General features: G+C 42.8%; 1 protein-coding gene across 27 annotated transcripts in view; it reads left to right on the top strand.

Annotated features, from left to right (window-relative positions):
• The window catches only part of Huwe1 (HECT, UBA and WWE domain containing E3 ubiquitin protein ligase 1), a 131,562-nt gene extending 130,057 nt beyond the window's left edge, over nt 1–1,505 (top strand). For all 27 annotated transcript variants that reach the window (XM_075958847.1, XM_075958846.1, XM_075958835.1 and 24 more), the window contains one exon: nt 916–1,505. In XM_075958847.1, coding sequence (XP_075814962.1) covers nt 916–1,018 — 103 coding nt within the window. In that variant the 3' untranslated portion in view covers nt 1,019–1,505. The remainder of the gene's footprint in view (nt 1–915) is intronic.
• Nucleotides 1,506–14,134: the final 12,629 nt, after the last annotated feature.

Genomic DNA, 14,134 nt, shown 5'->3' with positions numbered 1-14,134 from the left:
TTTCCCTAACGCTTGATCTGGCTGTTGGGAACCTACTCCCCATACAGGTTCCCTAGCACAGTATTGATACAAAGTGGGGAACTTAGTCCTACCTCAACTTGATATATCATGCTTTGTTGAAAGGTCTGTTTTAGAAAGGCCTGCTCCTTTCTGAACAGAAACAGAGGAGTGGATGGGGGAGGGAACAGGAGGAGAGGAGGAGGGGAATATGTGGTCAGAATGTAAGTACATGAAAAATTAAAAAGACATTTGTTTCTTAGAAAATGTTATGATTGGAGATGTAGTTCTTCTGTACTTGCTAGTATACCCATGAATGTAGTTCCATTCCTCACACCACGTAAATTAGGTGTAGTAGTCCTAGGAGGTGGAGGCAGGCCGATCAGAAGTTAACTGTCAATAGTGAGTTTGAGGCTAACCTGGAATACACAAGACCCTGTCTCAAAAGTAATGGAAAAGTTAATAGATGAGGGGCTGGAGAGATGGCTCACCAGGTTGAGATCATGTACTGCTTTTGCAGAAGACTCAGGCTCAATCCCCAGCACCCACATGAAAGCTTGCAATCATCTGTAACTCCAGTTCTCAGTGCTCTGGTGCTCTCCTGACATCAGCGCGCACATACACATACATTCAATCAAAACACTCAGTCTTTTTTTTTCAAGGTAAAAAAAAATTTAGATGAAATTTACCAACTCACCATTTATGTGTCTCCCAGCTGTCTCTTCTGTTGGTAAGGCCAATGAAGTCTATATTGCCAATGTAGTATTGAAGCCAGATTACATTAGATAGGGCTGAGGAAAAAATGGGAGAGTCACCGAGAAGCAGGGGGATAGATTGACTCTTGCTCAGAGAGGAATCGGTTGGTAGCACTGGGATTCATTTGTCTTTTCTCATAAACTAATCTTTCTGTCCTTTTAGTTTTAATCAACTGGACCTGCCTGCCTATGAGAGCTTTGAGAAGCTCCGCCACATGCTACTGTTGGCCATCCAGGAGTGCTCTGAAGGCTTTGGGCTGGCCTAATAAGGCCCTGCCTACTTCTGTGGGGGTTTTCTACCATTGTTGGACTTGGGGAGGGGGGATTTAAAAAGATCCAGAAAGAAAACGTCAAAATCCAATAAATGAAATTCACCAACTCACCATGTGTGTGTCCCAGCTGCCCATCTTCCCTAGTGCATACCTGTTCCTTTCTCATTCTCTTGCCTTTCTTTTTTCCATGCCGTCCATGATCCCCACCCCTGTGTTATGAAGGCAGTAGCCTTTGCAGGGACCTGTTTGTCCCAACTGAACAGTGTGCTCCTCAGATTCTGTGTTCAGAAGGATTTGCTGCATTGAGACTTGAAACCTTTGGATAGGGGAAAAATTATATATATATATATTTTTTTGTTCTGTTTGCATTTCTTAATTTGTGCTTGGAATGTGTTGATGTGCACAGCTAATGATTCAATGCGAGACAAGATTGGCATCTGTGTTGTGGAGGTTTCAAATAAAGAGCACTCTTCATAACTCACTTTTCACAATGGAGTTTTTTTCAAATTAAAAAAAAATTGAAAAAAGAAAACCTTCTTCCATACTCGACAAATGAACTTTGCAGACAACCATCTCTATACCCTTCTTCTCAGCCACCCACCTTCACTTCTGGTACAATTTCTTTCCTCAGTCAGTTTCCCCAGAGACTGACAAGCACCAGGAATTGGGATTTACCTTGAGTATTTAGTGAGCATTTATGATAGTCTCAATTTTAATTTCCTTAGAAGTTTCTATTCCTTTCTAGTAATTTTAATAAACGATAGCTCTCCACAAGACCACCCTTTTTGTTTTCATTTTGTTTGTCTTGTCATTTGTCTGCAAGTCTTCATGGATGATCTAGTAGTCTTCTGTGGTTTTTATTCTATCCAGCACTTACAGCTGATCAGACTTTGATGGTTCGTTCCAGCCTTGAACAACAAATTTAATAAAAGTTTAGTTAGAAAACAAGCCTAAGTAGTACTTTCTTTGTGTGGTTTTTCTTATTCTCTGAGGAACTACCGCTTAAAGATTTTCCCTGTTGACATCTCATAGTAGGCATAGGAAAGTGAGGGGATGGTCTCACCCTGATTCCAGGGGCCTGCTAAATTGGCTGGCAGACATTTTCTTTCTGTGCAACACTAGCTCCCCTGCTCTGACAACTGAAAAGACCAGCTGGTGAATTGCCACTGTCTCTAAACATCTTGGCTGATAGGAAGCAGTCGCCTCTCTTGACACATGCTGTCTCAGGCAGTTCTCCCTAGTGTTAATGGCCTTGCATTGTGTCCTAAAGCTGGGTAGGAATTACATTTGAGGAAGAAAAGAGCATCTAGGTTGAGCCAACACGGGCTTAAAGGTTACAAGTTTACAGCAGGTAGTGAACCTCCAAGGGACTGACCTAGGCCCTCTGCATGTGTGTGACAGGTAGCTTGGTCTCATTGTAAGGCTCCTATCAGTGAGATCAGGACCTGTCCCTGGTGTTAAGCTGGCTTTTGCAAACCTGTTCTTGCCCAGCCTTGACGCAAGGGGTTGAACTCAGTCGTGCCTCAACTTGATGTGCCATGCTTTGCTCAAGCTCATGGAAGGCCTGCCCCTTTCTAAATGGAGATGGAAGAGTGGAAGGGGACACTGCACCTGTTACGTAAATAAATATTTTAAGAGTCCCAGGCGGTGGTGGCACACAGGTGGATCTTTTGAGGTCAAGGCCAGCCTGGTCTACAAGAGCTAGTTCCAGGACAGCAAGGACTTTTTTTTTTGTTGTTGTTTTTTGTTTTGTTTTGTTTTTTTGGTTTTTCGAGACAGGGTTTCTCTGTGGCTTTGGAGCCTGTCCTGGAACTAGCTCTGTAGACCAGGCTGGTCTCGAACTCACAGAGATCTGCCTGCCTCTGCCTCCCGAGTGCTGGGAACAGCAAGGACTGTTAAACAGAGAAATCCTGTCTTAAGAAACCAAATAAAAATCTCAGCCGGGGCGGTGGTGGCGCACACCTTTAATCCCAGCACTCGGGAGGCAGAGGCAGGCAGATCTCTGTGAGTTCGAGACCAGCCTGGTCTACAAGAGCTAGTTCCAGGACAGGCTCCAAAACCACAGAGAAACCCTGTCTCGAAAAACCAAAAAAAAAAATCTCATTGCAACCTACAGGCCTGTGGGCAGGGGAGGGTTAAAAGGTCCAGCAGATGGAAGGGAATAAAGCTTGAGCTAGTTCCTAGCTTGTATGCTCGCATCTATTATCAAAGGACTAAAAGCTGGGGCAGGAGAGTTGCTGCCAGTTCAAGGCCAGCCTGGGCTATAGAGTTCAGACCCTGACTCATAAAACTTTATTCTTGAGCTGAAAAATAAAGCTCAGTTGTGGTATGTTTGCGTAGCACGTGAGACCCTACATTTGGTAACCATCACAGCACAAAAGAATTGAAAGGAGTGTATGGATTGGAGGTTGAGGGAGCTACAGGAAGAGTTGTAATAAAGGAACATTATTAATGGATAAATTTACTAGACTAATTCAGCAAACAGTCTAGTTCTAGTCATAAACATTCAAAAGTTAAGAGTCATTTACTAAATAGTCACTTGTGATCCCAGTGGGGAACCAACTGAAGATTTTTTTTTAAAGAAGTGAGACATATACTTGAAGCTAGAGAACATCATGTAGTTCTATTTCATAGCCAGAATTTATTCCTAGAATCAAGAGGTATAAATGGGAGTAACTACTGTCAGTATTACATCTGAATGAAGAGTTTTACTTCATGGTTCAGCAACTTTGACCTCTACCAGTTTGGAAATCTTACTCCCAAAGGAACTTAGATGTTTCCTGCCAAAAGGCACAAAATGGAAGGACAAACATTTTAGACATTTGGGGCTCCTTCTGCCAATGAAGGGGATTTGAAAATTAATTCAGCCTGCCATGGTTGCACACACCTTTACTCTCAGCACTCTGAGACAGAGGCAGAAGGATCTCCGTGCATTTGAGGCAAGCCTGGTCTACAACACCAAATTTAGGCCAACCAGGGCTGCATAGTAAGACCCTGTGTCAAGAAAAGTTATGTCACTGGTTTCAGTTGTGCGATCCAGAAGCAATTATTTAGTGTGCTTTTTGGTACTTCAGTGTCCAGGGTAAAGGTTAAGAACTACAGCAACCAAAAATGGGCAGAATGATCAAGAACTTGGGCTCCTTAGGAATGAAAGTTTGGGCGGCTCCATCAGGTACAAAATTTTTTTAAGGTTCTGTGTGAAAACGGGACAAATGCAAAATGAATATTAGAGGAAAGAAGATACAGATTAATTATAACCTCATGATCAATCACTGAGTGTAGCTTTGCTTTTTTTCTTATTTGTACATATATTTAGATATGCTAAATGTTTCTCATTTTCATTTTATATACAAGTAGTTGTTGGAAGCTGATTTTATTTATTACCTTTTTTTAGTTTATTACTTAAAAAATACCAATCCAAATTCCCACTCCCTCCCACCTCTCCCCCCTCCAGTCCTAAGAGAGGACAAGGCACCCTCCCCTGTGGCAAGTACAAGGCCCTCCCTTCTACATCTAGGTTGAGCAAGATATACATCCAAAGACAATAGGATCCCAAAAAGCCAATACATGCTGTAGAGACAAATCCCAGTGCCACTATCAGTGGCCCCTCAGTCTGCCCCAATTGTCAACCCCCTTCAGAGGGACTAGTTTGGTCTCATGCTCGTACACTCCCCGTCCAGTTGGAGCTGGTGAGCTCCCATTAGCTCAGGCAAACTCTCAGTGGATGAACCACTCATGGTCTTGACTTCCTTGCTCATACTCGCACTCCTTCCACTCTTCAACTGGACCTTGGGAGCTCAGTCCAGTACTCTGATGTGATTCTCTGCCTCTGTTTCCATCTACTGTTAGAGGAAGGTTCTATAGTGATATTTAAGATAATCATCAGTCTGACTATAGGGCAAGGGCAGTTCAAGCACCCTCTCTATTACTTAGGGTCTTAGCTGGGGTCATCCTTGTGGATTCCTGGGAATTTTTCTAGAGCCAGGTTTCTTGCTAACCCCATAATGGCTCCCTCAATCAAGATATCTCTTTCCTTGTTCTCATATCTGTCCTTCCTCCATCTCAACTATCCCATCCCCTCAAGCTCTCCACAACCCTCCCTTTCTCCCCTTCCTTTTGCCCCCTCCCACCTCCATGCTCCCAATTTTGTCAGGTGATCTTGTCTGTTTCCGATTCCCAGGTGGGTCTATATATGTTTTTCCATGGGTTTACGTTATTACTTAGCTTTTCTAGGATCATGGACTATAGGCTTAATGTTCTTTGTTTATGGCTAGTATCCTTTTATGAGTGAGTACATAGCATATTCATTTTTTGGGAGTCTGGGTTATCTCACTCAGGATAGTGTTTTCTAATTCCATCTATTTGCATGCTCCTCACCTATTGTACCAATTACTGAGACTGAGAAACCTCGCCTCTGTTGGAGATAAAAGGCAGGCTCCCTGGTGTGTTACTAGCCTAATTTTTATTTTTTACAACCCTTTTTACAAAAAGAATTGCCTTGGCCTTGGTGAGCTCCCATTAGATCAGCCCCACTGTCTCAGTGGGTGGGCGCACCCCTCGGGGTCCTGTCTTCCTTGCTCATGTTCTCCCTCCTTCTGCTCCTCATTTGGACCTTGGGAGCTCAGTCCGGTGCTCCAATGTGGGTTTCTGTCTCTATCTCCATCCATCGCCAGATGAAGGTTCTAAGGTGATATGCAAGATATTCATCAGTATGGCTATAGGATAGGGCCATTTCAGGTTCCCTCTCCTCAGCTGTCCAAGGAACTAGCTGGGGACATCTCCATGGACACCTGGGAACCCCTCTAGAGTCAAGTCTCTTGCCAACCTTAAGGCTTTGTGGGAGCCTAGTCTGTTTGGATGCTCACCTTCCTACACCTGGATGGAGTGGGAGGACCTTGGACTGCCCACAGGGCAGGGAACCCTGACTGCTCTTCGGACTGGAGAGGGAGGGGGAGAGGAGTGGGGGAAGGGGGAGGGAAATGGGAAGCGGGGAGGAGGCAGAAATATTTCAATAAAAAAATATATATTAAAAAAAATTGCCTCGGCAAGATACTTTTGCTTTTGTGTTGTTTTGTGTGACACTGACTGAAAGTATTGTTTGTTTCTAAGAATTTGGAGGTTTATCCTGGGGTTCAAACCCATCTAGGGGAGTGTTTGGATTCCCCTCCCTTGAGAGATAAGTGTCCCCAAGGTCTCAGGTGAATTCACTCTTGGATCAATAACTATTCCATTACGAATCATTTTTTGGCAATGCAGAAAAGGGCCTAAGCAAGTCTGTGTGCAGGCCAGGAATAAGAAATGCTGTTGGGGAGAGCAAAGTATTTCCTTAGTGGTTGGGAATTCTAGCTGGTGCTCAAGAGTGAAAGAGGGAGGGGTCATGCCTCCAAGGGATGTAAGAAATTTCCTCCTTAGGGATGGGATATTGAGCATCTAAGGATTAAGGATCAGAATGGGAACTTATCAGAACAAAAGAAGCAGCATGAAAAACAAAGAAAGGAAACATATTCTCCCAGACAGAGGAAACAAATCCTTCTGGCCAGCCCAGAGACTTCCCAAACTTATTCAACATAACCCTTCCTGCCCCAACTAAGGAGAGATTGAGCACTGCAAGAGACCTCCCTGGGTACTGGAAAACCTTGAATCTAAGGTGGGGGATGGGAGGAAATTAGTCACTTGGTGTGTGGTTAGACCACATGACCCCAGGCAGCTGCTTTTGTAACTTAATAAAAGTGTCACGCAAAGCTACTAAATTAGTAATATAAATTGAACAAATTGATTTCGATATTAATTTGGTTTCTACTTGTGTGATAAACACCATGACCAAACGCAATTTGTAGAAGAAAGGGTTTATTTCAGTTTCTGTCTTCCAGTCCATCACGAAGGGAAGCCACTGTAGGGACTCAAGGAAGGAAACTGAGGGCAGGAACTGAAGCTGAAGCCATGGAAGAGTGCTGCTTACTGGCTTGCTGAGCCTGCTTTCTTATTCAACCCAGGCCACCTGCTCAAAGGTGGCACCACCCACAGTGGGCTCTCCCATATCAACCATTAAGATGGGGGATGGGCTCAGTTTATCATGGAACTGAGTTCACTATAAGCAAAAAGTAGCCATGTAGTTTGTCACCATCTTGACTGATGACACCATAAAGATAGAGACAACCGTGGGACATCTTTGTTAAGGATGTCATTAAGATTGAGACAATCATGTGACATAGCACCATCTTGGTTAGTAGCATCATGAAGATGTGAGAACCATGCGACTTCACCACCATCTTGGTTAATGCAGCCACTTCCCAGTACCTCGGAGCCCTCAGAAGATCACTATACCCCTTTTTTATATTCAGTATCTGATCATTTATTTGTTACTTTAAAAAAAACTTACCTTTTTTAATTTTGTGGGCATTGGAGTTTTGCATGCGTGTATGTCTATGGGAGGGTGTCAGATGCCCTGGAATTGGACTTACAGAAGTTGTGAGCTGCCATGTGGGTGCTGAGAATTGAACCTGGGTCCTCTGGAAGAGCAGCCATCTCTCCACCCCCCCCTTTTTTTTTACTCTTAAAGACTTATTACTGTTCTTGAGTTCTCAGTAGTCCTCATTGTTCGCTATGTTCAGCAAGTCCGGTTTTATCCCATGCTTTTTCAGACCCAGGCCAAGGAGGCAGAAATCTTTAATAAATAAATAAATTAAAAAATAAAAAAATAAAAAAAAGACTTATTACTGATTGGACTCAGATGTAGAAGCTCTCTGTGAGGACATCTCTCGGCATCCCCCATGGTTTTCTTTCCTCCTTCTCTTGACAAAAAGTTTATCATATTCTGTAGCTGCCCCCTTCTTTTCCTTAGTGTGTTTTTTCTTCAGAGCATTAGGTCAGTATTTGTGTCACAGGACACATGGAGTAACAAGACATTGAATCTCGGGTGCTTTGGTCCTGGGCTTCTTACCTTCTTTGTTTAAGGGCTTTCTGACAACATATTGGTAGACATCATCTTCTTTAGAGAGTTTAAAAACCTTTCAGATTCTCCTAGTTCTTTTGGACCCCAAACATCAAGGCACAGAAGTATCGCTCAGTCTCAGCATCTCTCTCTCTCTCTCTCTCTCTCTCTCTCTCTCTCTCTCTCTCTCTTTCTCTCTTTCTCTCTCTCTCTCTCGTAACCAAGTTGAGAACACTCAGATTGGTATTCACAATGCATCTTCAAAAAGACATGGGCTTCCTGTCTCCTTGGTCTATAACAAGAATGCATGCCCCTTACTCAACAGTAAGTGCACGCTGACATGAATCAAGACACCTTGCTTCATGGGGAAAAGCTTGTTTGCCATTCCCACCACTGATTCAGACCACATTCCATTCCACCCTTCACCCAGAGCATCAGCAGCTACTGCTGGGATCTTGCACTGAACTTCTCATAGAAAGCTTGCATTCATCATCCACTTCAAAGCGTTTCTGACAACCATTGTTTTACATGATATATTTACTGCTTTCCATGGGGGGCTTAAGAACGTTCCCAACCATGTGCCTCCAACACTAGCCAGGTATTTAGTTGATCCTTTGACATAGCTAAAGTTGGAAAGGTCATATGAATTTGCAGTAGGCCAGAGAAAACTTGGGAAGTCACGTATCTAACCAGGACCCAAAGGATGGACTGCCAGGTGCTAGACATGCTTCTTCTGGGCATCAGCTGCAGCTCTTGGAGACAAGGAAAACTGCCTGGGCAGGGGCTGGAGATGTAGGCAATCCTGGGTTTTAATGCCAACTTCTTCTGCCTGGCATCTCCCTGCCTGTTTTTCTCTAACTGAGAGCATTCTTTCCCTTCTTGAGACACTTTTGCTCCATACTTGGTTTCTGCTTTTGTTTCTACCCCTTTACTTCCTACTGCCCTCGCTTTTCAGTTACAATGGCACCGACAGCCTAAGGCAAAGAATGGCCTGATACCATCCTGTCCAGGTTCTTTTTAGGTTTTATTATTTTCTGGGTACCTCTAAGTGACAGGTACTTAATCCAAGATTGCACGTGGTAAATTGTAATGTGGCTTTTCAAATCCACATTGCCTGACTGGTAGACCTCTTTTCAAAAGGAAACTCACAAGCCGGGCATAGAGGTGCATGCCTTTAAACTCCACGCTAGAGTCAGAAGCAGTTCAAGACCAGTCTGGTCTACAATGTTAGCTCCAGAACAGCCAGGACTGTAGAGAAACTGTCTCCAAAAATAAAGGAGATTCACTCTGCTCTCATGCTTGCCTCCCTGTCTACATTGAGAAATGTAATATGGACAGACATATTAGAACTTTAAGAAAAGTGGTCAAAGGGGATGTTTAAAGGAGAATATCAGAGGTTCAACCCACGAAAGAACCAAGGTCATCTACTCACATATAATCTTTATATTATCCTTTATAGGAGGGAGAGTACTTAATATGTTTTTCTTGTTGTCTGCCTCCATTTGCAGGCACCCAAAATAATTGTGGGTACATGCTTCCAAGCAGTTGATCACCCCAAGTCTAGCTATGGAGGGTGTCAGGTTAGACGTTGATAAAGGCAGACTCATCTGTCACCTTGATACTCTTTGATCTTGGGTGTAGACTGCCACTCACCCACAACCTTATAAACTTTAAAAATATCAAAGGGCGATTCTTCAAAATCAAATGTCCTGTCTCACATAGGACTCTAATTGTGTATGAGTGTGTGTTCTTTCTCTTTTTAATCTCATTTTCCAGCACATGACCCGACAGATGACAAACCTCTGTAGGTTGTAAGAAAGACAGGTGTTAGGGTCCATCCAGTTAGCACAGGACTCAGAAGCAAGCCTTCTATCCATTGGAAACCAATAGGCTTCAGTTGTATGAAGGAACAATAACTTTTCTGTTTGTTTTGGTTTGGTTTTTTGTTTTTAAAGACAGGGTTTCTCTGTGTAGCTTTGGAGACTGCCCTGGAACTCACTCTATAAACCAGGCTGGCCTTGAACTCACAGAGATCTGCCTGCCTCTGCCTCCCGAGTGCTGGGATTAAAGGTGTGCACCACCATTGCTCAGCCAATACTTTTTTCTTTTTCTTTGTTTTTTATATTTATTTATTTATTATGTATACAATATTCTGTCTGTGTGTATGTCTGCAGGCCAGAAGAGGGCACCAGACCTCATTCCAGATGGTTGTGAGCCACCATGTGGTTGCCGGGAATTGAACTCAGGACCTTTGGAAGAGCAGGCAATGCTCTTAACCACTGAGACATCTCTCCAGCCCCTCAGCCAATACTTTAAAAATACATTTTAATTGATATTTATTGAGCTCTATATTTTTCTCTGCTCCCCTCCCTGCCTCTCCCCTCCCTGCTTCAGCCCTCCCCCCAAGGTCCCCATGCTCCCAATTTACTCAGGAAATCTTGTCTTTTTCTACTTTCTACTTCCCATGTAGATTAGATCTATGTAAGTCTCTATTAGTGTCCTCATTATTGTCTAAATTCTCTGGGATTGTGGTTTGTAGGCTGGCTTTCTTTGCTTTATTTTTAAAAACCACCTATGAGTGAGTACGTGTGATAATTGTCTTTCTGGATCTGGGTTACCTCACTCAAAATAATGTTTTCTAGCTCCATCCATTTTCCTACAAAATTCAAGATGTCATTTTTTTCTGCTGTGTAGTTCTTCATTGTGTAAATGTACCACATTTTCCTTATCCATTCTTCAGGTGAGGGGCATTTAGGTTGTTTCCAGGTTCTGGCTATGACAAACAAAGCTGCTATGAACATAGTTGAACACATGTCCTGTGGTACAATTGAGCATCCTTTGTATATATGCGCAAAAGTGGTATTACTGGGTCTTGAGGAAGGTTGTTTCCTAATTTTCTGAGAAATCGCCACACTGACATCCAAAGGGGTTGCACCAGCTTGCATTCCCACCAGCAAAGCAGAAGTGTTCCCTTTTCCCCACAACCTCTCCAGCATAAATTGTCATCAGTGTTTTTAATCTTGGCCATTCTTACAGGTGTAAGATGAAATCTCAGAGTTGTTTTGATTTGCATTTCTCTGTTGACTAAGGATGTTGAACATTTCCTTAACTGTCTTTCAGCCATTTTAGATTCATCTGTTGATGAGTTCTCTGTTTAATAAGAAAACCAGTAAATCAAAAATGTTAGCAAGATGTAAACCTGTCAATAGTTTTAGTAAATAAGGATTTGTGTGCAAAGATTAAGATGTCTGGATGTTTCCAGAATGGGAAAGAAAATTAGAGAGTTATAAAGGTCTGAGTAAGTTATTTAAGGTATATAAAGGGGGAAGCTCAGAGATGATGTATATGATGGTGTTATGATGTAGGAGTGTCATATATCAATCTGTTGATTTAATTGGTTAAGCAATAAAGAAACTGCTTGGCCCTCATAGGTTAAAACATAGGTGGGAGGAGTAAACAGAACAGAATGCTGGGAGAAAGAAGCTGAGTCAGTGAGTCGCCATGATTCTCCCACTCCAGGCAGACGCAAGTTAAGATCATTCCTGGTAAGCTAGCTCTTGGGCTACACAGATTATAAAAATGGGCTAGTCCAGGTGCAAGAGTTAGCCGAGAAAAGGCTAGATATAATGGGCCAAGCGGTGTTTAAAAGAATACAGTTCCCGTGTAATTATTTCGGGTAAAGCTAGCCGTGCGGGTGGCCGGGTGCCGGGGACGCAGCCCCGCCACTCCTTATTTCAACAGTGTTAGTTCCTTTTTGATTGCTGTGATCAAACATCATGACCAAGGCAGCTAATAGAAGGAAGGATTTATAGGGCTTATGCTTCCGGAGGGATAAGAGTTCGTGGTGGCAGAGCAGAGGTGGCAGGCTTGGCGGCTACAACAGTGAAGCTGAGAGTTCACATCTTGAACTGCTAGTAGGAAGCCAAGAATGAGCACTAGGAATGGCGTGTGGCTTTTAAAGCCTTCAGACCTACCCCCAGTGCTGTACTTCTTCCAGCAAGGCCACACCTCCTGAATCTATGCAAACACCATCACCAACTGGCGGCCAAGTAATTCAGATATCTCAGTCTAAGGGAAAGATTCTCATTCAAACCACCACAATGATATTAAAATTTCTAAGTTCAAAGGTCATTATTTTGATGTCAAACCTCTGCTTAAATCAGTAAACCTATGGATCTGCTCTTTATAACAATTACAAAGACTGGCTTAAAGAACAAAAATTCATGTATGTGTAATCAAAGTTTATATCGAAGTGTTTGGTTTTGGGGACATATACCTGAAGGATGCTCAATCATACTACAAGGACATTTGTTCAACTATGTTCATGGCAGCATTATTTGTAATAGCCAGAACCTGGAAACAACCTAGATGCCCCTCAACTGAAAAATGGATAAAGAAAATGTGGCACATTTACACAATGGAGTACTACTCAGCGATAAAATACAATGACATCTTGAAATTTGCATGCAAATGGATGGAAATAGAAAACGCTATCTTGAGTGAGGTAACCTAGTCCCAGAAAGATGATCATGGTGTGTGCTTACTCGTAAGTGGATACTAGCTGTAAAGAAAAGCATAACAAGTCTACGACCCTAGAGAAGGATAACAAGTCCATGACCCTAGAGAAGCTAAGTACCAAGGTGAACCCGAAGAGAAACATATGTACATTCCCCTGGGAAGGGGAAATAGACAAGATCTCCTGAGAAAACTGGGAGCATGGGGGAGGAGGAGGGGAGAAGGGGAGGGTTGAGGAGAGCTTGAGGGAATGGGGATAGTTGAGGTGGAGGAAGGACAGGTATGAGAGCAAAGAAAGAGATATCTGATTGAGGGAGCCAGAATGGGGTTAGGGAGAAACCTGGTTCTAGAGAAATTCCCAGGAATCCACAAGGATGACCCCAGCTAAGACCCTAAGCAATAAAGGAGAGGATTCCCGCACTGGCCTTGCCCTGTAGTCAGACTTATGAATATCCTAAATATCACCATAAAACCATTTGGGCTCAGGTGTGCCCTTCTTGAAAAGAGAATTGCCTTGCCAAAGTCCTTTCGCTTTGTGTGTCCCTTTATGAAACACGGGACTATTTATTGTTTGTTTATGACAATGCAAATTCAGATGCGTGTAGAGTGGTGTACATGGAAGCTGGTTGGCCAAGGGGGTAGATCACCACCTACCAATTCCCCTCCCATACACACACCAGACTTTCAAATTCAACCTTTTTGCCTACTCTGTAAAACTGGATCTGATTCTTTACTCAGTAAAGTGTTTTCTATTTCCATCCATTTGCATGCAAAATTTAAGATGTCATTGTTTTTTACTGCTTAGTAGAACTCTAAAGTATATATGTGCCACACCTTTTATCCATTCTTCTATTGAGGGGGCACCTAGGTTGTTTCCAGGTTCTGGCTATTACAAATAGTGCTGCTATGAACATAGTTGAACAAATGTTTTTGTAGTATGATAGGGCATCTCTTGGGTATATTCCCAAGAGTGGAATTGCTGGATCCTGAGGTAGGTTGACTCCCAGTTTCCTGAGAAACCGCCACACTGATTTCCAAAGTGTTTGCACAAGTTTGCATTCCCACCAGCAGTGGATGAGTGTGCCCCTTACTCCACAACCTCTCCAGCAAAGGCTATCATTGGTGTTTTTGATTTTAGCCATTCTGACAGGTGTAAGATGGTATCTGAAAGTTGTTTTGATTTGCATTTCCCTGATTGCTAAGGAAGTTGAGCATGACCTTAAGTGTCTTTTGGCCATTTGAACTTCTTCTGTTGAGAATTCTCTGTTCAGTTCAATACCCCATTTTTTAATTGGGTTAATTAGAGTTTTAATGTCTAGTTTCTTGAGTTCTTCATATATTTTGGAGATCAGATCTTTGTCTGATGCGGGGTTGGTGAGGATCTTCTTCCATTCAGTAGGCTGCCTTTTTGTCTTAATGACTATGTCCTTTGCTTTACAGAAGCTTCTCAATTTCAGGAGGTCCCATTTATTCATTGATGCTCTTATTGTCTGTGCTACTGGGGTTATACGTAGGAAGTGGTCTCCTGTGCCCATGTGTTGCAGTCTACTTCCCACTTTCTCTTCTATCAGGTTCACTGTGGTCAGATTTATAGTGAGGTCTTTAATCCATCTGGACTTGAGTTTTGTGCATGGTGATAGATATGGATCTATTTTCATTCTTCT

The sequence above is a fragment of the Microtus pennsylvanicus genome, chromosome X, assembly GCF_037038515.1.
Source record: "Microtus pennsylvanicus isolate mMicPen1 chromosome X, mMicPen1.hap1, whole genome shotgun sequence".
NCBI classification, from domain to species: domain Eukaryota; kingdom Metazoa; phylum Chordata; class Mammalia; order Rodentia; family Cricetidae; genus Microtus; species Microtus pennsylvanicus.
The sequence above is the reverse complement of the archived record's forward strand: the minus strand, read 5'-3'. Positions and strand labels throughout refer to the sequence as shown.